General features: G+C 39.4%; 2 protein-coding genes and 1 long non-coding RNA gene across 5 annotated transcripts in view; 1 reads left to right on the forward strand and 2 right to left on the reverse strand.

Moving 5' to 3' along the window:
• Positions 1-1530: 1530 nt before the first annotated feature.
• On the reverse strand, positions 1531-14049 carry DUT (deoxyuridine triphosphatase). 2 transcript variants are annotated; one of them, XM_052809135.1, is made up of 7 exons: positions 13907-14049; positions 13181-13343; positions 11535-11626; positions 9207-9251; positions 3393-3467; positions 2366-2436; positions 1531-1893 (listed from the first exon to the last, which is right to left on the reverse strand). In XM_052809135.1, the coding sequence occupies exons 1-7, from the start codon at positions 13911-13913 to the stop codon at positions 1837-1839; spliced, it is 510 nt and encodes a 169-aa protein (XP_052665095.1). In that variant the 5' UTR covers positions 13914-14049; the 3' UTR covers positions 1531-1836. The 2 variants fall into 2 exon arrangements, with proteins under 2 accessions (XP_052665095.1, XP_052665096.1); XM_052809136.1 differs by lacking the exon at positions 13907-14049 and adding an exon at positions 13728-13841.
• Positions 14050-19006: 4957 nt separating this feature from the next.
• Positions 19007-23795, reverse strand: part of SLC12A1 (solute carrier family 12 member 1) — a 49050-nt gene continuing 44261 nt past the window's right edge. For both annotated transcript variants that reach the window (XM_052809141.1, XM_052809143.1), the window contains 3 exons: positions 23540-23675; positions 21163-21230; positions 19007-20131 (listed from right to left, as the gene is read on the reverse strand). In XM_052809141.1, the coding sequence (XP_052665101.1) occupies positions 19996-20131; positions 21163-21230; positions 23540-23675 (340 nt within the window). In that variant the 3' untranslated portion in view covers positions 19007-19995. The remainder of the gene's footprint in view (positions 20132-21162; positions 21231-23539; positions 23676-23795) is intronic.
• LOC128151554 (uncharacterized) overlaps positions 23628-23795 on the forward strand; it is a 31667-nt gene continuing 31499 nt past the window's right edge. The window contains exon 1 of the long non-coding RNA XR_008238409.1: positions 23628-23711. This is a non-coding gene — a long non-coding RNA (uncharacterized LOC128151554). The remainder of the gene's footprint in view (positions 23712-23795) is intronic.

Below are 23795 nucleotides of genomic sequence, written 5' to 3' on the forward strand. Positions count from 1 at the left end.
TTTTCCTTGTAGGTTGCTGTTCCAAGCGAGATCATCTTGTAGCATCTTTTAAAAAGGACTTTCATCTGTGTATCCCCTGCTGGTTTTTTGCTTTGGAGGGGGGGAGGGAAGAAAAAAGGAGCAGCAAAACTTGCTCTCAACTTACAGTCCAGCAAGAGGAAACAGCTTTACACAAAAGAATCATAGTTATTTTAAGACCTCTAAATAGCCTTTGGTAATTGAAGTTCCTTTTTGGCAGGTTATAGAATGGAAGAAACTTGGTGTCAAGATCAGCTTTTCCAATTCATTTAAAACTTCATTGGTATGATGTGCTGCTTACTTACAATAGGCTTTTGCATGGTAAGCCTGCTTGTGAAGGTCTGGGTATACAGATATAAGTACAGTGTTGTGATAACGGTGGGGGGGAAGATTGATAAGCATATAACGCACATGGAGGGAAAGACTTCTACCCTAGTCAAGATGAATGTACTTACTGTTTCAGCACTGCCAAGTCAATGTAATGACTATCCTATAGTTGAAGAATCTGAATGCTGTCGTGTTACACTTTATTGTCCAGGTCCTTGAGGAAGCGGGGGGTAAACTGTATAAGATGTGCAATATTTTGGGCCTACTGCACTGGAAATGGTTAGTCCTAGACAAGGACATGAAACAAATACCAACAGGATTACTATGATCTGAGACTTAAAAGGAGAAGAACGCTGCAAACATCTTAGTCTGCAAAAGGGCCTACCTTTCCACTGCTGTAACACTACTTAAAGCACAGTATTTCATACCTGTGACCTTTCAGCTAAGAAAATCTAGAAAGAGAATACAGACAGCTGCAGGAAAAAAAACCCAATGTTTGAGAGCCTCACAGCCTTTTCTAATTCTTTTCTGTAAAGTGGCAAAATACTCTAGATTCTTTCCTTTTTGTCCCTTCTCTTGTATGCATGTTCTTTCACCTGAAAGCTTTTGAGTCATTTAAGAGATTCCTACACTTAAAGAAACAATCAGGTTTGGGACAGATTCCAAAAGAGTTATATGTTAACTGGCCAAAATAGAATTGAAAAAAAACAATTTATGCACTGCTTCAATAATTCAGAACCTTTCTTCCATACAGTAACTTAGCAATGAATTTGTCAACAAATATTTCAACAGCATGTTTCACAGCATTTTTTTGCTATATAGAAGTCATTTCCAGATGAGTTGTGTTATTTAGCTCAAACACTGTATTGCCTGCTCTTTTAATAGAGAGCTGAAAAATTGGCTGTTTGAGGATCAGCTAAGGATCAAAGACAGAACTTTAGCTCTGAACAGAAACACAAGTATTTTGACAGGTTGTAGAAGATGCAATATTAAATATCTTTGCCTTATTCTGATTTAGGAGTCAGAGTGGGAAGTCATATCAATACCTGTATTACCACCGATTCTGTATGAAATAGGCTCTCAGCATGAAATACTGAGCTACACAGAAGATAGCATTCAGAAGATTAACACAAACTGGCAAGGGAACAATCAGCCATTTTAGTTTAGGTGAGTAAAATCAAATCATTAAGTTATTTTTTAATTTATTAGAGTATAATCAGCACATAAACAATGAGTTCTTATTACTGAGGACTGAACATCTAAAAAGAAAAAATAATCCATCAACTAATCAATCAATCAAGTCAGTCATGCATATTTCCCCATAATACAGATGAATTCACTGCCTGTAAAAATAGACAGGACAGATACAGAGAAGTTTTATTCAAACTTAATTTTTTTAATGTACTCCAAAATTCCACTTCTAATTCAAATGAAAATTTAGAAATACCATAAAAAAAAAAGTCAAAACCAGAAAGCATATTCAAATCATTTTCAGTTCTTTCCAGTAGAACCAAAGCCACCTTCGCCACGTTCTGTATCATCTAGAGCCTGAAAGACATCAATTATGATAAGTTAGTTTAGTGTCTTGACTTGCCTTTTGTTTCTATACAACTGATATTGTCCATCATAGAGGAAAGTACATTTACTCGTAACTATAGCTATAATTGAGAAACTAAACCAAAAATTTTTGAGACACTTTAGAATACTTTTTGTACAAGTTTAAACAAATCCCACATTGTGAGACGACTGTTTCTAGTATATACTGAAGTGTTTCTCAAGTACCTCTGTCATACACAAACCCAAATCAACCTGTTAACTCTGAAAACTACAAAAAAAAAAAAAATCCATGTAAATGCATGCAAAGCATCAAGATTTTTAATCAGGTAGCAATGCTACTATGCAGTTTTAATGCTGAAAGTAGTTTTAAAGCAAAGTATTCATCTATAGCATAAATTTCAGCTTACATCTATCTTAAACTATTAATTATTGAAAATAGAAATATTTTCTCTTGGCAACTTACTTGAACTTCTTCTAGCTCAGGATAGCAAATGCGTTCACAGATGAGCTGGGCAATCCTATCCCCTTTTTTAACTGCAATGAAGTTAAAATATTATTAGTTACTTCAAAAAAAGTGAACAATCAATACAAAGTTTAGACAATCCCCTTTCAAGAGTATCAGAATGTACTAAAGTATAAACACTTATTTGAAACTTAGTTAAGCAGATGTCAATAGTCCCAGAAAAATACAGGCTAAGATAAACTCGTGCCTAGTCCTTTTAAGATGAAGTTTCAGCAGCAGTACCAGCTCAAGGCATCTCCCTTCATTCCTGCTGCCATACTGTGGCATCTTGAGTGTCATTACGCATAAATACCACAGAGATGGAGAGACAGGTGTGTGTATAACTGGCTCCTTTTGTGAACTAGACCCAGGAACTGACTTCTCAGGGGGGGAAAAAACCCCCAAACTGATTAAAGGAAAACAAATTTCTGATTAGTACCCAGTCTGGTTCACAGAACTTCCATAAGTTGCTTGTGCTGTGAAGTTGCAGGAAAGGCCGCAAAAACACTGGCAATATTGTAACTGGACCCTGAGGCTTAAAACTGACCATTTGCAGACAGACAGCATGATTAAGGGAAAATCCTATCTTTATTACTCAAGTTTCCCAGGATCCTGGAGAAGTTTTTATCTCAAATATTGCTCAGCTAACAAGAAAGAAACTTAATACAAAGTTGTGCTTCAGTACTGCTTACAAATCTAAAGCTTAGCTAAGTTGGGTTGGTTTGGTTTTGTGGTGGTGGTGTGTTTTGAGGTTTTTTTACGTGTGCGGTTGTGTTTTTGATTTTTTTTTTTTTGCATGCTGCCTGATTTGCTAGGATTGGAATCTTTTCGTGTTTCCTTGACAGGACATTGTTAAGTTTCCATGTTTTTGTTAATTGTAAAAAGAATGTTCTCAGCTAATTCTAACTCTTCATAGACTTCAAGAACAATCAGTGTCTCAGTTCCAGTCAGTTGGCTGAAAACAGGCTCTGCCAAGCTTAACAATTACCTTCAAAAGTCTCCTTGCCAAAGTTGAAGAGTACGACACCAACATTTCCTCTGTAATCCTCATCAATAACACCAGCTGTCATAAGAAAGAATTAAGAGGATGTCCAGTTACTAAATGTTGTCAGTATATTAGATAAGTAGATTAGATAAGGTTTAGATGATTGCAGTATCTCATATTGACATCCTTTACGCTACTCATGCAGTTAAAACAATATATATGAAAATACTGAAATATCTAAATATGCTTATCAATCTTGCAAAAAGAACTGAAAAACACCATCACATATCAAGAAGTGTTTTACCACTGTACTACTCATTTTAATTGTAATACCATACCTGAAATCAAGACACCTGGACCAAATTCAGGCTCCATTTGTTCTGTTAACTTCAGCTCTTTCAGTGTCAAGCAGAAATCTGTTCTTAACTCTAACATTTTATTTGAGAGCTATGGATTTGCACAGATCCAAATACCGTATCTCAGGCAGGGCAACAGAACTAAAGCTTTAAGGAATTAATAGTCATTCAGCTACATTCAAGTGTAAATAAATACTGTAAAATAAGCTTGCTCTTGTATTTTATATAACTGTATTAACTGCGTAGTTCAGGAGATTATCTACCGATACACATTAAAATAATCATATTCTGCTTCTTTGGGGGTTTTCTTTCAGATACAGGAAGCATATTTCCAGTAGAAAAACTGTAGTTTGGGCTTCCTTGTGGACCAAAGTATGTATTTTGAAGTCTACTTAAAATACTAAAATTGCATGTAATTCAAGACATTCCCAGAATCATACACACAGAGTACTACCTTTACAGATTATAACCACCAGAAGAAATTGTAGTATGACTATACCTTGAAGTTTTTTAATGTTGAACCACAACATACACACTTAAGAATAGAAAACTGAGGGTTTTTTTCCTTAGGTTCTTCAGCTGTGTGAAAATATTGCAGTAGATATGGTCCACAGTTACTGTACAATCTCTGTGCTAGTTCTAGTGTGAAAAAGGTATTTATACAGGTCTCTTTCCCTTGTAATGTTACGTGTTAATCCAGTCACGTTTCTGAACAGCTTCCTAATTAAGGTGCTAGTAATACTGGGAGTATCCCCTGAGCTCTGAAAATTCAGAAAAACATGCAGTTCTCAAGTTAACTCACTGGTATTTAACTGCATGCTATTGCTTAAAGGGACCCTAACTACAGAGCACTGTCAAAAGTAACAGTGAACAAAACATAGGGGTTGCTATGCATTAATGTTTTCCAGAATGAAAAAAATTATTAAAAAAATTCTTGAATGTAGCATTCAGTTCAGTTGATTCAGAGAGCTTGATATACCGAAGCTACATGCACAGGTCTTGTACTGTTTATTCGGTTTAGGTTAGACCAGCTTTCAGAAAGTTAACTACGCATCAGTTAAATTGAGAATCGCAGTACGTCACTTATATTGGTGATCAGAGCTTTCTTGCACAATTTCCACCACAGTTCAATGTTGCAATTCAATGCTTAAAATACTAAAAGTCAAATTCTATGCACGTTTCAAGTGTATGAGCAAAAAAGGCTGAACTATAAAACAGTAACAAGAAACTTTTGCCTTCTTACTTCTAGCAAAGTACTATTCCTTCCTCCTTTTTAAAATAACAGATAATCTAGAGCCCTTACATAATTGCTAAACCAGGGGTGACACAAAGCGTTAGCTAAAAAGTGCTACACAAATAATTTGCTTTTTTTTATACAATAGTGGACACTGAGTCCATGCTACATAGATGCATTACAAAGAGACATTCAACAAATGTGTAATGGCAGCAAAAATAATTTTAAGCATCACTCAAGTTCTGCAGTCAGTTGCCCACTAATTTGGTGTATTGTTCACGAGTTGATCAGCTGAAAGCCAGAATTCATATTTGGCACATAAAATTATGTACATATGCTCATAAATGCATATAAAAAGATCATTAGCTCTTTGGTTTGTCAAATTAAGAATTTATCCATTCTCAAGAGTTTCTGTACAGCTAAGACAACATTTTTCTAGACCATATGCTGGGATAGATATTGTTATGCATTAGAGATTGATAAAGGAATTTGCTAACTTAACATAATGAGGGCCAGTTTTATTTCTGTTATAATAGAGTATTTTGCTCTGGTGTAACACAATAGTCAGAACTGATTACTACAGATTAGTAATTCTATTTAAATGGAGATTATGCTTTTATATGTATAAAATGTACCAATTAAAGTACTATGGTTAGATTTATACATGCAAGAAACTCTTGCATGTCACATTTTTGCTAGAAGTATCTGAAGAAAATGTACAGAACAGAACAACTGGGGCTACTTAAAGTCATTCTGAATTAACTTTTCTGCCTTCATGCCTCTGACAGAAAGCAAGTTTATTTCTACATAATGACAAAATTGTACTCAGTGTATTAGTTAGTGCTTAACTGCTAATGAAATTTTTTGATCTACCAGACATTGCTGCTATTTTCTGGGAGAGAAGGAAAAAAAAAAAAGAATATCTAAAACTTAGCTTGTATTGGCGTAACTAGAGCTTAATGGCACGTTAGTACTTCTACACCTTTTTAAACCTCAAACCTTTTTTTTTTTTTTTTTTCTGAAAAGGAGTGTTATAATGGATCTATACTGATTTACAATTAACCTGGTCAGATGGCTTACCTGACCTTTAAACAATGGCATTGGCACAATCTCAGCTTTATGTATAGACACTAAAATTTATTTTACAAGTATTTGTTGAAAAGGCTGTCATCTAAACAGATACTTCTATGAAGAGATACTAAATTCTTTTGACCACCTATTTGACTACTGCCAGACACTGGCTCTCTAGGATTTGAAAACTGTCTGATAACTAAAGATAGGACTGATTAATATTTCTGTGGCTGAATGGAAGTCAGCAACACTGAAAACTTAAGTCACTTGTATTATTCACTAGAGGGGAAAAAAACCCCTCTCACAAAACCACCCTAATTTTCAAAGCTTAGCTATACAGTAAACACCTTGTAATGGTTCTACAGATTGTATCAGATGTATTTTCTAGCAGGCAAGAATTGCAATTCCTGCACACTTCTGAGGATGAAAGCTTTCCAGAGGATGCAGAGAGGAAGAGCAGGCTTCTTCCTTAAAAGCATATCCACTACAAACAGAACTTGCAATTAGAGTTGAAGTTATCTATTAAGAAGATAACATTTAAAAATGTTTTGTGGCCAAAACAATTAGTCTAATGCTGTGCTGAGTGACTGAAAACACTGTCAAAGCCATGACGATTTCAAATTCCATTAAAGGCACAGCTGGGTAAAGATTTTGTGAAATGAATTCCCTACCAATCATTTTCTTTTTAAATGTATTGTACCTCCTCTGACACAGTCTTACTGAGTTTAACCACCATGTGGATTTTAAGTTCAAACTACACTATTTGTATCAAAGAATATATGATCCTTGGAAGATACAGGAAAATGCGACCCAGGAAGACCTGATCAGTTTTCCTTCTGTACAGGGTGACAAACTCACTCTGTGTAACTGGGCATACTGGCAAAACACATTAGCATCCTTAGCATTCTGTTATTCTGGAACAGCAAGTTGCAATAATTATAATTATGCTGAGGACTAAGGCACTTTTCTAAATTATGTGTATTGGGTGGAAATCATCTATGTCATTTTTGAAAAAATCATGCATTGGAATTGGCAGTCTGACATTCTGTCTAACTCTGTCAGAAGTCTGGTATGTCAGTTGTTGGGAAAGCATCCACACCTAGCAGATGTGAATTCTGAACATATTCTTGCATGACCCTAATTTTTCTCTCTGACCCTTAGGACTTCTGGCAGTATATTTTTACTTAAATGGATAATGCCCTCATTGTGACAAAAGTACTTCCACAGGACAAGTTAAAATTATGCAACAATTGTTTTGGTTTTGTTTTGGGTTTTTGTTTTGGTTTCTTCGTTTGTTTGGGGGGGGGGTGGTTTTTTTTGTTTGGTTGGGTTTTTTTGACTAAGTAGTCCTCCACTAACTGTCAGTAATATTTTTTTACTCATGGTTTGTCAACTGTCAGCTCTTTTAAATAGGTCATCCTGCTAAGTGCTTCTGGTTGCCTTCTGGTATTTCCTAGTTTAATTTTCAGATTGAAAAGACTGTTACAGAGCATATGTATTATTTCATATAAACAAAGAAAAATTGTTCTAAAGGTGTCACTTTAAAGAACCACTCTATAGTAGCCCATGTATACTACAGAGAGTTATAGGGGTGTAGAGAATCTGTGATTCCCACCTTAGTGCTCTTTCGTATGTTACACAGCAACACTTAAAAAACCTTAGTGTAACAGATGTGCAAGAATCAATTCTTAAGACAAAGCCTCAATGACACAAAGCTCACACAGATGTTCCCCTTTAACCTCTGATACCAGAACTGTATCAAAGGCACAGCCAGACTTTGATATGCCATAAGGCAAATAGAATAAAGTAGTTCTGCAGCAGCTCTAAATTACACTGGGAACTGCCTTGCTTTTTGGCTGGCTTGGCATCAGAAAGAGAAGGATGCCTAGAGTCACCCTTCCCCACCCCTAGAGCCAAGCCTATAAGCAAGTAAAGGCTGAGTACCAGTGTTCCAAGTAGTCTATCTTGTTTAACACTGGGGTGTGGGGGGACAACACCAAACCCAAACAACAAACCAACAACCCCTGCCGCCCCAAAACCCAAAAACCTAGTGAAGAGGAAAAGGCCTCAACTTCTCAGCACACTTTTCAAAACATTTTATTTAACTTAGAACTGTATCCTTGTATAATTAGAAAAACACAATACACATTTACTACTAGTTAAATCACTGTGGTTACAGCTGTGCCCAGAGTGACTCCACAATAATCTTAGTGGTGAGAACTTCTGTGCAATGTAGATGACATGTTGTAATACAACACACAGAGAATCTGCCTGTGGTCTGATCTCCCCCACTGCAAAACTGGAACTGAACTTTCAACATCATTTACTTTGTGTTGCAATTATAGGGACATAGCAAAAGGACGGTGAGGCTTTCATGAAGGCTTCTGATTATAGATATGCCTATAATAACTGTTTTTGAAGAGATATCTGTGAATTTCTAATCAAGATTAAAGAAAAGCTCATAATATTTTAAACCACCCTGTTGTTCAAAACAAATCTGTTGCTAGTTCTGAACAAAAAAGCAAGCAGTGAAGACTTGTAGAAAGTGGGATTTTAGTTTTGTTTCAAAAGACTTTCAATTTTTAAGTCAATTAATCTACAGTTAGTTTAAATTTCATTTGCTTTATGTAATTTGTTACATTTTCATCAGTAAGAGTAAACTAAAGCTCTTTTCATCCTAATAATCAATTCTGCCCACAGCAATGGTGTGTTCCAGTGCTTTTTATCATTCCTTTTCAATATCATTACTATATATTCTCTGCATAAAAGACTATCTATATGTTACTGATTTAATTCATTCAGATCTTACACTAGACTGAAAAGAACCACACACAGATGTTTAGTCAAAATGGACAAAGCAGAATGTAAAAAGTCATCTGAAAGCCTAAACCAAAAAAAAAACCTTCTATGCCAGGCATTGCCTACAAAAATACAATATGGTTATTACTTAAAAAAAAAATCAGTAATATTTTCATAATTCAGCAGGTTTTAAAATAATTACAATGCACTGGCTCTCCGAGGTGTTACCCAGTTATCTCGTTTTGCCAGACTACCAGTGATGCTAGCATTATTTATTTACACATATTACAATGTGAAATTAAGGCAATTCTGCCATCAATATTTAAAAAGTCTTACTAAAAAGAACAAAAATCTTACCACCAACATCTATGAAGTGTTTTGCAGCTAAACCAGAACGCGGTGCTAGAAAAAAAGAATTTTTTTTTTGTAAGTATATTTCTTTTAAAACTCTTACACAGTAATTATAAGTTAGATAGTGTTTCTGCACAGTTGTGGCAGTAAGAACTGTTTCCACAGTCTTTCTAAAATAAACATGATTTTACAGGAGCTACTGTGTTAATGCATATATTATACAAAATAGCAGCTGCTACAGGCTACAATAAAATTGCAATTTTTAAGTGATATAAGCATATCTTTGTTTAGACCACCAAATGCAGAGTGGGTTTCTCCAAGGAAGGCAGCTGGAGCAGATACCGACTATCTAATCTTGGCTTATTTTTGGTAGCTACCACTGGTTTGGAATAACCTCAAAAGACTATCAGGTCAATCCATTCAAGTTATGATGGAAAACAATATGTGGCAAGCAACTTACTATGAAATATTATACACAGATGAATTAAATTATGTGCATGGTTGTTTTTTTTTTTACTTACCTTAGCCTACTTTGAGGTGCTAAAATGTTAACTCTTGTCCAAAAGTTTTTTTTGTCTGGGATAAGAGAAATGCACACACATTCTCCTTTTAGATGAAAGAACATGGCAAACTCTGATCACACTCTTCCAACAGAGCAGCTATTGCTTTTATTACTTTTAAGAATTTATATATAATTCAGAAAAAGAATGCACAAAACATAAATGTCTTGGTTTCGGCTGGGATGGAGTTAACTGTCTTCCTAGTAGCTGGTATAGTGTGTCCTGGTTTCAGCTGGGATAGAGTTAACTGTCTTCCTAGTAGCTGGTACAGTGCTATGTTTTGAGTTCAGTATGAGAAGAATGTTGATAACACTGATGTCTTCAGTTGTTGCTCAGTAGTGTTTAGACTAATGTCAAGGATTTTTCAGCTTCTCATGCCCAGCCAGCGAGAAAGCTGGAGGGGCACAAGAAGTTGGCACAGGACACAGCCAGGGCACCTGACCCAAACTGGCCAACGGTGTATTCCATACCATGGGACGTCCCATCCAGTATAGGAACGGGGAAGTGGGGGCGGGGAATCGCCGCTCGGGGGGACTGGCTGGGTGTTGGTTGGCGGGTGGTGAGCAATTGCACTGCGCATCATTTGTACATTCCAATCCTTTCATTATTACTGTTGTCATTTTATTAGTGTTATCATTATCATTATTAGTTTCTTCTTTTCTGTTCTATTAAACCGTTCTTATCTCAACCCACGGGTTTTGCTTCTTTTCCCAATTTTCTCCCCCATCCCACTGGGTGGGGGGGAGTGAGTGAGCGGCTGCGTGGTGTTTAGTTGCTGGCTGGGGTTAAACCACGACAAGTGCTATGTTTTGAGTTGGGTATGAGAAGAATGTTGATAACACTGATGTTTTCAGTTGTTGCTAAGTAGTGTTTAGACTAAAGTCAAGGATTTTTCAGCTTCTCATGCCCAGCCAGCAAGAAGGCTGGAGGGGCACAAGAAGTTGGGAGGGGACACATCCAGGACACCTGACCCAAACTGGCCAAAGGGATATTCCATACCATGTGATGTCATGCCCAGTATTATATGAACTGGGGGGAGTGCGGCTGGGGGGATTGCTGCTCAGGGACTAACTGGGCATCAGTCGACAGGTGGTGAGCAATTGCATTGTGCATCACTTGTACATATTCCAATCCTTTTATTATTGCTATTGTCATTTTATTAGTGTAGTAATTGTAATTATTAGTTTCTTCTTTTCTATTAAACCGTTCTTATCTCAACCCATGAGTTTTACTACTTTTTCTGATTCTCTCCCAGTCCCACTCGGGGGGGGGAGGGGGGGGCAGAGTGAGTGAGCGGCTGCAGGGTGCTTAGTTGCTGGCTGGGGTTAAACCACAACAAAATATCTTGTACAAATTCTCTCAAGTACTGTGTCACAAAAAGTAGTTAAATTCTATTAAACTACTACTCATACTTCAGCGTCAATTTTTAAACATCCAGGGGTGTATTTTCAGTATGTCCATTGCCAACTGGTCTTTGTGATTCAAATTCTGAAACTGCAGAGAAATAATGAACTATTGCATAGCCTATAAAGTTGTATGTAGATTATGAAAATTTGTGCTAATCACCTTTTTGTCATTTGACATACACCAAACCTCAAAGGTATTTATTTGACAAGAAATGTCTATTACAAGGCTTAATAAATTACACAGCCATGTGACAGCTCTTTTTTTGCGTAGACTAATTCTGAAAGCTTTAGGCAGAATCTAAACGTGAAGATGATGTCAAACCTGTTCTACAGCGACTCTGCAGTCTTCTTATAGCCTGTTCACTTACCTACTCGGCCATAGCATCCAGAAGGAAGTGCTATTTGAATGTCTGTTTTCACTACAGCCTTTTCCATGGGTGGTATCACACAGTCATAGGCACTACATTAAAGAAAGAAAACACTAATTGATATAGAATATTTTGAAAATTTTCTTCTCTGTAACTTAAGGTACAAAATTACCCAGAATTATTCTTGCTGGGCATTTATACCATGGAATTTATACAAGAAATATTCACAGATTTGCAAAATCTAATGCAGATCCTAAACCACAAGATATTCCTATTTTGATGGTGCTAGCTTAAGATTTCAGTAGTGTCATTTGAACAGCACAGTCTTAAGACTGCTAGTTTTAAACCTTTTTTTAACTGGTAAGAGAGACAAAAAATACAAGTTTAACTTTAAATTAACCATTAGGTGAATGGGGTTATGCAATTTTTGTGCAAAAGCAGAAACTTTAAGGATAATACACTCTTCTGATTAAGCTTTCTACAGCAGATGAACTAGTTGTAATAAAAAATAATAATCTATTAAATTACATTTTAGGCAACAATTTTTTTTCTGAGCAGGCCAAAAGTTCACGATTCACATAATTTGCAGTTCCCAACAGAATCAAAAAGATTTTTAATAACTTTCGGAAGCTACCCAACTAAAGGCTTAATGAAAGGCAGCGGTGACAATACAACAGTGAGACTGTTCTATTTGTTTAAGGCAAGCATATCTTGGCCTTGATGAAGAACTGATTCTTAAACACTGGGAAGCACTGAAAGGTTTTTTGTGAAACGGACTTTTTCCAGGTGTACAGTGCACCATTGGAACAAGAACAAAAAGCAAACCTGGTAAGACAAAAGGAATACAAAGGAAAAGTGTCAAATGTGGTGAACCAAAGCTTCAGGAAGGAAGTCAGATAGGTGAAGGAAGAAAAAGGCTGATTATTCTAACTAATGGTAAAAAATGGAAGGTAGAGGAGGTTGCAGTGGAGTTCAGATATAATTAGTGATTGTATTTGATCACAGAAGCACTATGCAAACAACTACAAGACTAGCTGCAGATATTCCTCAACATGGTGAAAACCTTTGAACAATGGTTATTATCAGTTCAAGCAAACCAAAACCTAAGTCTGTACAGCAACCAAGATGGTTTCCAGCTAGGAGCATTATCAAACCGCCACAGCTTCCTTTGGCAGGCAGTACCCAACAGCCAAGACGAAAGCAGAAAAGCATAAGTGCTGGCGGGAAGGGGCCACATGCACTACCTTTTGTTCCTTCCAATAGGAAGGCACATAGTCAATGCTGGCGCCAACAGCAACTCCGGCCAACGTGTCAAGCCTGACTTTTGGCCAATGGCTGCATCGCTACCTGACAAAATCGGTGCTGCAGCATGACTGGACCACAGATCTCTAGAAATGATGGGAGAGGGATGGAGGAGGAAAGAAGCTAACGAACAGGCCAGCCCTGGCCTCCTCTTCTGCAAGGCCGGCGAGCCTCTCCGGGGGGGGGGCTCTGCTCAGCAAGACGACCTGCCTCACGTGGGCCCTCTCAGCCGCCGGAGCCCCAAGAAGGGGCTCGTCGAGCAGGGGGGCAGCGCCTCTCCCTGAGAGGAAACGGGCCGGACCGGGACGTGGGGTGGGCTCCTCCCGCGGGTGGGATACACTCACCTGTACAGATCGTAGCCCGCAGCCCCAGCAGAGCCCCTGGAGGGGGCGGAGGCGTTCTCGGACAGCTTGGCGAAGCGGAGCCGTGCGGTGGGCTCCCCAGGCACGGAGCCCTTCTGCCTCTTGCTGGGGGAGGGCTGCAGGACGGCCTCGGAGGCGGGCATCGCTGAGCAAGGACAGGAAGGCGAAAGAGACCCGCTGTGAGGGGAAAAGCCCGCGAAAACCGGCACGGCCCACTGAAGGCGGAAACAGAGGGGGAAGTCGCTCCATCCCCGGCCGCTCCCCGCGCGGTGCACCCCTGCCACCCCTCGCCGGTGAGAATGGCCTCGTCCGGCTCCTCCTCGGCGCCCAGCTCCCCTGGCCCTCCCTGAGGGCTTCTTCGCGGCCGTGTTCCCGCCCCATAGCGGCGGGCGGGACTCGCCGCTGGCGGCGCCCCGTAGCCCTTCCCGGTCGCGGCTGGGCGAGCCCCGAGAGGGTGAGGCCCGCGGCAGAGCAGGGCCGCGGTGCGGCTGGCCAGTGTATGCTCCCCCCCCCCCCGCCGCCCCCTTACTGCGCCCGCGGGGCTGCAGAAGCCTCCTGAGGCGCTGGGCCAGCATAACGCCGCCGCCGTGTGGGGAGCGTGCCGCTGTCAGGCCTCCCGGCGCTCCCTGCCGCTGTCCGGTGGAAACAGCCCCGCGGGGCGCAGGCGGAGGGCGGCGGCGCCCCCTTCTCCCCCTACCCGGGGTCTACCTGCCATGCGGAGCGCCGCAGCCCCTCCGCCAGCCGCCCGGCGCCGCGGGCCTCGGCGGGACGCGGCGGTGGCTGTGCCGCGGGGCGGCGGCCGGACCCCGCGGGGCGCTCCGCGTTGCCGGCGGGATGCGATTGCGGCTGCACGGCCGGCGGCGGGCGGAGCCAGGGCCCACCGCGCCGCGGGCCCTCTCACCGTGCCTCGCTGGGGAGCTGGGGCGGAGGCGGCCGACCGGGGAGGGCTCGGCTGTTACAGCTCCCTCAGAGGGGCCGCGGCCGACCGCCCCGCGACTCGTTTCCAAGTCGCGCAGCAGGCATGGCCGTTAATACGTGTAGCGTACCGGCAGTCCCGCCTTGCGTCCTTTTGCACGTAACCTGTATCCTCCTTCAGAAATTGTCAGGCAATGACAGAAGTGTTTGCCTTATGAAAGGAAAACAACCGCTCCCCTTCCTCGTCGAGGCTGTAGATAGGAAAACCTAGCAATGCTCCGCCCGTCTTGTTCTTCTGTCTCAGAACAGAATAATTCCGTGATTTCACCGTCTTTGATTTTGATACCGCCCTCTTTCGCCACCCCGTCTACGAAAGACTTGCCTAAATTCCCCCGTAGTTCTCTGTGCTGTGGGATGACAAGCGTACCCATCGGATTCATGGTTGCAAAACTTGTCCTTGACCACTCTGATGGATGTATTTTTGTCTGTGCAAAATAGCTACAGACTGTTGGAGTTCTGTTTGCTGGTCTAAATTTTGTCAAACCAACTGTTCTTTGTGCCTTTTTTTTTTTTTTTAATCGAAGTGTATGTGATTGTCTCCTTGCTATGTTACATTTTTTAAATGCAGCCAGGTGGCAGTGAAACCATTGCTACACATGGCAGTACAATCGTGAAAAATATTTTGAAGAATGCCCCAATCTGGGGTTTCTTTTATTGCTGTTCAGCACTTTCAGTCTTAAGAGTATGCACTGTTTGAAGAATGTGTATCTATCATAGACCTATGTGAAAAAGCTACTTAAAATATTTTACAACTTCTGATGTAAGCCATCAACAAACTGAAGTTTATAGGAATTTAAGTTGTATCAAATGAATATCTAATTATAAATGGTTATTTATACAAGCAGAACTTTATAGACGTTACAACTGCATCCTGCATTATAGTGTAGAAAAGGACTAATTTTATGAATAGCCTGGCTTGGTGAGGCAGGCTGGGTTCTAAACTGTGTCTAAGGTAGCCTGAAAGTCCATGAGTAATAGATAGGAGGACTCATCCAAATATATCATCAAGGAGAAAGGTCTCAGCCAAGTCACGCTTTTTTCCTCTGACCTTTACAAGGAAAAAAAAAACCAAAATGTGCCTGAAGTCTGGGCAAGTTTGCCTTGGTCCTGGGAATGCGCTGTTTGCTCTGTAGATAAATAGTCATTTGGTCAACATTCCCACATTCTTGATTGCGTATTAGTGCTGCTCTCCATTGGGCATTTCCTCCTGACTTTGAAAAACAATAGTGAGAGAAAATGAAATTATCTGCCTTTTACCTAGATTGAAAGTAGGAGTGGAGGCTGCTTTGTTGTCCACAGAAGGAAACATAGAGCTTCTTTCAGGGATAATAACCCATAAAATTCTTCCCACTGAAGTTTTGGTGTCAGAATGAGCATTTTTATTAGAAGAAAGCTGTGGCTTTAAAAGAGCCCACCCCAGTCTCACTTAGAACAGCTGTCTCTCTCACAGTGATTAAGGTCTGTAATTTAAAAGGCTGCTGTGAGGGTGTTTATTTATAATGAAGCTCTATTTTTGATTGTGTGTTTTGCTGTACAGTGTGGGGGCTGTGGAATTTTGCCATTGCTTTTTCCTTTGTTCCAGAACGACCTTAGTGCTTATTTTGTTTGAAACTGACTTTCCTCTGATGAAATTCCAGCCATGGCGTGACTGTGTGTTATTGCTCTTGTTATTCGTGGGGAGTGTGAGCTAAAACTTGCTGTATTTGTTTGTTGTTGCAATGGCACAGCTACGTTTTCCCCTTTTCCTAGCAGAGTCAAGTCCAGTGCAAGATGTCCCCTCAGCAGCACTGGCCACACAGCCTCGATGGGCTATGTACCTGCCAAGGGGCTGTGCCAGCCAGGTACCAGAATGAATAGATGTTTAAACAGCATTTTGATGTATGCTGAACTGCACTGTTACAAAGCCTTGATTTCCCTCACCTGTAACTTGAGGGCTGAGTCACTCATTTGGAAAACAGCTGCAGCACTTTAAGGGTTTATTGCCCATTTGACAAAAGTTACAATCTGGTAATAGGGGAGAGTGAGAAGGATGTAGGAGTGATCCTCAGTTACTTCATTGAAGTCCCATGATAGTCAAACTACCTGAAGGAGCAGCTTGAGGGAGACTACTGAACTTCAAGCTGAAGAGGCTGAGGGTTCCTCAAATTCTGTTCTCCCAGCTTTGCTGATAAATTGGGCACCTCTGCCAGAGGGGAGGTTACAAACAGGTATGGGGAGTTAGATGAGTCAGTAATAGCTGATGTAGCTGTTTGCCCCATAGCTACATGTTACCTGTTGCATGTCTGTTACTTGTAAACTACTAATCAGTTGCTGAAGCTGTTTTTGCCTTAAAGAAGATCTTGAAATACCACATGGAATCGTAGAAAAGGAGGGAAAAGATGAGGAATGTCCAGATTTTCTGAGCATGAAGGGCAGCCTGTCATATTTTGCCTAGCCAGGAAGGCTTATGGTAGGACTTTTCAAAGATGTGATGAAAATTGCAGAAGTTTAAGACTGGTAAAATTTACTGTGCAAGTGGCTGGAGCTTTGTACTTTGTGATTATGATGATTAGGTGGCGAACTCCTTTGGGTGTGAGGTATGATAGTAGCATGCTCTTTGCACAATGTGGCTTGAGCAGCTGCAGCTGTTTATCTTCTGAATGTGATGCCTTTTTGGTTAGGTAGCTTTTCTACTTGCACTGTTGGGTTGCTAATTTAAAAATAAAATTAACAGACAAACAAAACCCCCCCAAACTAATCTCTCTTGGGGACTGAAAATCTAGTGAAAGGCATGTTGGAAGAATGCTGTTTTGGAGCAGTAGGTGGGGACACCTATTACAGTTCCTAAGCACTGTGCCCTAGGGGTATATGATCAAGATGGGCACCTTGCCAGTGGTTGTAAAAAGATTTAAGGAAAACGTATTCTCTGAACTATGATGAAATGCCTTCTGTGATACCTGTTGGAGGCCCACTAACATTAGGAGGGAAAGGTAAGATTCACTGATGAGAGGAGCAGTAGTGGATCATTTTAACAGGCCCTTTGGCACAAGCTTAGCTGTGCAGGATGCCTAGACTTTTGAAGAAGACTCAAAATATTCTTTGTTCTTGCTTCATAGCAACGGTATTTTCACACTTTAATGCCCCTGTTCACCTTATCTATGCTTGCTTTTGTTGTGGCTGATCAAATCAACCCTAGATTATATAAACCTGCGGAGTTGGTAGTCTGATACAAGCTCAAAATGTGCTAGACAGTTTTAGAGCCATATTTTTTCAAGAGATGGCAAACTTGTAATTAGAATTCAGTTACTAACATGGTGATTAAAATTCAGCAGTTGTTTTATGCATGATTTATATAAAAGAGGAAGTGTCTGTTACAGAGTGGGAAAGGAGGTGGGTGGACTAACAAAATTTTGCAGTAGAAGTTGCAATTTAAGATAGTCCATAATTAATATGCTCTCCAAACTGGTCTTGCACACACTTTGGAAATCATGGTGAGGAACAAGAAATAGAAGCTCCAAGGAAACTGTTGTGTTGAAATTACTTGTGAATTTGTGGAAGTAACGCTTTCAGGTAGTTAAGCACTATTGCATCTAGAATTTGCGCTGCTGGTTATAACATTGTTGTGTGGATACATTATCTAATTAATCACTGTAGTCTAAGCAAGGATTTTTACAGAGATATGTATGTTAGTACTTAGTTTTTGATTGCTGTTCATTTGGAAACATACCTCTTGGGATTTATTGTTGCAATGCCCACAGCAATGTGTTTGTGAAAGAGAAGTGCAAATAGTATTGAAAGTGCCATTGCTGGTCTCATATTGTGCTCCTCTTTTTGGATCTCCTTAGGTCCCCCAGATCGGTTTGGGTCAATGTTCCCTGTAGATTGAGAATTACAGTGCTTGGGAATATTTAGGAAACAATCCCCACTCATGTACATAATTGAAGGGCTTAATGTAGGTGTGCAGTTCCCCCAGATCCTTCCACAGATTGTGATAAGAAACATACTTACAGAAGGCCTAAGCGGAGCCTCCCTAAAAACTCTTTTTCTTTGCATTGGCTGCCTGGGTACCACATGCAGATTATACCTGTTTGGTGTCTGAAGTGAGGTGGAAAAGATGGTGGCCACTGCAGTTCTACAAAGGTGGAAGGACCTGACAGCATGTAATGAGCTCCTGTATCATTGCTAACATTGCTGTGAAGGATGAGGATATTCTCCCTATTTTGCAGGTGTGGAATGCGAGGTTTGGTTTGCTCAGAGCTGTGCAGGAAGCCTAGTACATTTAGGAAACTCATATATCTGTGTCATGCAGTTACACTGCAAAATGATCCTTCAACCTGATTGTAAAAGTGTAAGAAGGAGCAGAGGAAGAACATTATGAGAAAATACCAATATTTCATATCCTGCCTTTAATAGATGGAGAAAATAAAACATGGATTATTGGGTGACATTACCACGTTCTGCTGAATTGCTGCTGTTGAACTTGGAAAAATATGAATATCAAATATTTGTCATTTTTAGAGATGGAGTGCTAGATCCTCCGCAAGTTAAATTCTAATAATTCAAGCAAAGATGGAAGCTGAGGCCTGCTTTAAAATAAACATTTAGTGAAATTCAGGGTCCCTTGGCTTTCCTGGGGCTTAGATTTCATTTTAAGTCTGCAAGGGAGTTGCAGAACTACAGTAATTAAATTAGCTGTGTTCTTTAATGGTCTTTAATGTAAATAATGCTTACATGTATGATGTAGCTTTCCCCACTAAAAAGAGAAGCTGCTTTTATTGACAGCTGAAATTATAAAGTACTATAATGTTGCAGAATAGAAAATAGAGAAATTACACAACTTAATGGATTTCTTTTATTTTAAGTTAGTGTATAATGAATATTATTTAGAAAGTCTAAAAATAAGAGAAATATTTTTTTATAAATCAAAAAATAAGGCATTCAACTCAGCTAATGGAGTTTTTGTTGTTTTCTAATCACATAAATCACTGTACATGTTATCCCAAAGTATAATGTCAGACTGTATTAACCCTAACATTCATAGCAAAAATTGTCAGAATACTTAGTATGTCACTAATTTCTTTGTGAAATTTACTTACCACATTTAATTATTGCAATCATACATTCCATGTCAGAGCTTGAAAATTCATTATCAAGTCTTGTTATATATAGTCCATTTTTATATATGTAACTTTTTTGTTTGTCAGTTAATTAGAAGCATTTGGGTTAATATAAATCAGCAGAACAATTTAAGTAAAAGCATCTGCTGTAGGCATAGGTCTTAATTTGGCAATTTTATAATTAAACAGCATTACAGGTATTCTACTTGCATTATCTCAATTTATAACTTTGACCTGATGGATACTGTACAGGTTTTTTTTTCTCTTCCGAACTGGTGCATTTCATTGTAATCCTCCTGTATGTCTATTAGCAACTATGACAGTGCAATTTGAAAGAAGTATTTATTTATAGATTTAATCTATTTTGTATTGTAGGGGTTAATTTTGGCTTTCTAGGATGAATATCAAAAGCATTTTCAATACCTTATAAAATTAGTGGAATTTTTTCTGTGTGTGTTCAAATTATTTGCTGTCTCATGTGATATATATATATATATGGAGGTAGATTTTCCTTCTTTTGCCTGTACTGGAGTGTAACACCAGCAGGACCATTTACATTTTTTTTGTCTAATTTTTCACTGTGTTGCTCTGGATTTTTGAAAAAATTTCTGTCAATTAGTTAATTTTTAGATCTGTATTAGATAAGTTTGTCTTTTAATAAATCACTTCCATTAAAAATGTAGGTGTTGAAATCAAGCAAGGGATATTCTATGCACTGATGTTTTTCTAAGAATAGAAAGTCAGTACATTTTTGTGGTTGCCCCTGACCATTAAGATTGGAGGAAGGTTCTTGGAGAGAATTTCTAGCCAAGCCATATACAGGTAATCAGACACTACTCCTTTTCTTGCCACTGGAAGACTCCTGTTTAGACAGAGAGGAAAATAAAATTAACATTATAAAGACAAGGGTAGCCCTGATAACATGCATCTCACTAAATATTGAGTAGAAAACATCAGCTGTTCATATACAACTCTGAATGTTCATAATTAGACTACATGATTGTTTTAATCTTATAAAGCACAAAGCTACCATTAGGCCTTAATCTTGCAAACTCTTGCTCACCTGGTTAGTGCCATTAACGTGGCTAGTTGTACTGGACAGGGACTGCTTGTGCTTGTTTGTAACCTTAAACTGGTAAAGAAGCATTTTTGGGCTCATGAAACCCACACATAATATGATTTTTAAAAAGGATAAAAATACAGTACATGCATAGTTTTGCATTCCATCATCTTATTTTCTGATCTGTAATTACCGTGAGGTGGGAGTTTTAAAGTATGAGTCAATTTATGGTAAACATTACCTCATCACTCCTTTTTTGGAGACTGAATTAATAGAGCTAAAGAGGTTTATCTGTGCATCACAAATACTAACTAATTTATTGAAGCTGTGTATAAAAAAATGTGGGTCTAACTAAAAATTGATTCTGAAATTGGCTTTTTTTTTTTTATTGATGCCTCCTTTTTCTTTATGCAATTGCATCATCCTTATTCAGTTTTATATAGTTCCAAGTAGATGTTGGCTAACAACTCCATTTGTTATGTGCAAACTAAAAGAATCCTTTCTCTAACTTTGAGTTGTTAATAGTTGGGGGGAAAAGAAAGGAAAATGTGCATTGTCAGCAGGTGAGTAAGCAAGTGTAACATTCAACATGTAGATTTGGATATGAAGATTACATTTTTGACACATTTTCATGAGTAGAGCTTTGTTTTAAGCCATGAAGAACTACCAGGAAAGATTCATGTTCAGTGTAGTCCCAGAGAACCATCAGTCCAGATGCGAGTCCTTCAAAAGGTACGTAAAAGATTATTTTTGCCCTCAATGAGGGCTCTAGTCCAGAATGCCTTTACACATTAGATTATTCTCTAAGTTAGAACCAAAATCTTGCAACTCACAGGACAATGAGGTTAGCTGCCCTCGAATGCTCTTGTAAGAGTTCATTCAGACGGACTTGGCGGTAACTCTGATTAAAACAAAACGGGGAAAAGAAAAAAATCAGTTAGGTTAGTGATCCTCAGTTCTGGTGCCTTACAGACTTCTATGCCACCGATTGCCTGCAAGATTTTCCACAGTTGCTTTGGCAGCATTGAAAGCCAGGTCTGCTCTGTGGTCCAGAGTGACAGAGATCACAAAATATGAGGCTAAGCCATGCTTCTTGATTAGTATAGTTACATGGGGGCCAGAGTTTTTTACCACTGTGTAAGACTTCCTGGGGATGGGGATTATTTTTGTACTGACACCGTACCAGAGCTGGTTCAGACATAGTTTTAAAGTATTTATTTGGCTATGGAGTATAGGAACTGTGCAGAACCTCCTTTGTGCTATTGTTCGATGGCAGTTAATATGTTAATTCATGTATTTTTTAAGTCTCCAGCTGCCATGCCAGTACGGCTGAACATCAGTGTGTAAAGGAGCACCTTGCCAGAAATTCCTCTCTCAAACAGGAGTCTGGAGTAAGACATAGCTGCTTTATGTATTGTGTATTTGTATGGACTTTTACAAATTGCATAAATGGCTGTTACTTTGAGATTTGGCCAAGATTACTTTATGGTCAGGCTAAAGCCCTCAAAGTTTTTATAACTTAACACAAGTCATAGGGAACAAGAGAGCAGGGCAGGTTTTGTGTACAGGGAGATGGCAGCGTGGGAGATAGATGTATCTTAACTGGTCTTATAAATTATTCTCTCTTTCCGTGGAGAAGGTAAAGAGCTGGTTTTTCTCCATTCAGACCTTAAATTTTCCTTCTCTACAGAAATTTCACTGTTCTTTTACACAGGTTATATAGGTAAGAATCCTCATAATTTAGCCAGTTGTTATCTCATGAGAGTCATCCTATAACATCACCGTTTATCTGTGCTGCCAGGGTTTTTCTCTGTTGAATTTTAAATGTGTTCAAATGTCCTTCGCAAAATTCCCAGAACTGCCTTACTTCTGAAGATAAGGGGCATATCTTTTCAGGTGTGTAAGCTAAACTTTTTATTACTGTTCTTATTTTATACAGAGATTTAGCATTTTCATATTGCTGACTGCTTCAACTTACAGGTTTTTTTCCTTGTTCCTTAGTTAGTGACCTAGACAAGACCAAGCTTAATCATGTGGGTTTTTTTTCCTGTTGTAACCTCACTTGTTCTGCACACAAGCGTGGGTATCTGGGATTACATTCCTGTTGTCTTTTATACTGATATGTTCTAGGGGCTCTGACTCCCAAGTTTTAATGATTTATGCTGAGAGTACTTCAAAAGTTTTCTGCCCACAGCTGACTACCATAACTTTATGCTGGTTATCAAATCTATGAAAAGGGTAATACAGTGAGCAGTCAGTCTGCTTCCCAGCTGCTGCAGTCTGTAGTGTATAGTGTACTATCTTAAATCACCATTGATTTCAGCTTATGTTAATATGTCAGGCTGTGACCTCTAGCGGCTCTGAGCTCAGAATCACTATCCTTGCTCTGCTGAGGAAGTTACCAGCACCACAAAGTGGACATAACTAAACTCTCAGTGCACTCAGGTTAATCCAACGGGAACCATAAATAAAATTGCTAGATTAATTCTCTGTGAGTTACAGGACAACTTGTCTCTTAAGGGTGGAAGAGTTTGCAGTATCCTTTTGGCACTGGCCTGATGAAGCCTGGCGCTTCATTGCTAAAAAGGTACACTCCAACAAAATTAAAGAGCAGCCTGGGCTCTAATTCACCCAGTGGATTGGCCAACATCAGCCTTAGAGTGCTTCTGAACTGCAGGAGAACTCCTGTGTTGTAGGCAGGTTTAGTCTTCACTCTGCCATTGAGGTAAGAATCCGTGTTAAATCGTGCCTTTGGAAAAATTTCTAGATCCAGTTGTAGGGTCTGGATTCAGTTCTCAATTTCCCAAGTGGTGAATGTTTGGAACTGTTTAAGAGGTTCAAGCTCTAAAACAGTGGAGCCATTTAATAAACCTCTCAGAAGATCTTACTAGCTCAGGCTCAGTGCAGCACTGTGTGGCTTCTCGTTCAGAGGTGGTTTTCATCTGGCTGGCTCTGATGTGGGCAGAACTTCTCATCAGCCTGGAAAATACTGTGTAAACATGCCAATGTCTTACAAAGTGCTGAATAATGCAGTCATAACACACCTCTGCAGTGTTTACAATATAAATCCAATTTGTAAATATCAAGTAAAGGTTTGGATGTGTCATATTTCTAATTCCATATCTGGTATTTCACATTTTCTTACTAATCGCTTCAAACATCTGGAGTGTAAGAAAAGGTACACATGTGAAAAGGTAGGCAAGGCTTTACCTTCTCCTTGAATGCTTCCAGCTCTGCATCTGTAATTTTCCATGGAGTCTCTCGCTTTAATTTCTCAGCAGTTGTTATATCTTTGCAGCTTTCATGGAGGCGATATGGTTCAATCATCTCTTCAAAGAACTTCCAGCTGAAACAGGAATTACAATGGAGGCCTTGCTGCAGGGTATGAGCTCACTAACTTAATTCACAGACACTATGTATAGCAGGCCCCACTGACTATAATTGTGGCTGAAAAACATGCAAAATC

The sequence above is a fragment of the Harpia harpyja genome, chromosome 14 (assembly GCF_026419915.1).
Source record: "Harpia harpyja isolate bHarHar1 chromosome 14, bHarHar1 primary haplotype, whole genome shotgun sequence".
In the NCBI taxonomy this organism is placed as follows: domain Eukaryota; kingdom Metazoa; phylum Chordata; class Aves; order Accipitriformes; family Accipitridae; genus Harpia; species Harpia harpyja.

Coding starts and splice junctions, on each gene's coding strand:
- DUT (XM_052809136.1), bottom strand. CDS start 13,773: ATGCTGGCCCAGCGCCTCAGGAGGCTTCTGCAGCCCCGCGGGCGCA. Junction 2,437..3,392: donor TGGCAAGGAGACTTTTGAAG/GTAATTGTTAAG, acceptor ACTTCATTGCAG/TTAAAAAAGGGGATAGGATT. Junction 1,894..2,365: donor CTGAGCTAGAAGAAGTTCAA/GTAAGTTGCCAA, acceptor GATGTCTTTCAG/GCTCTAGATGATACAGAACG.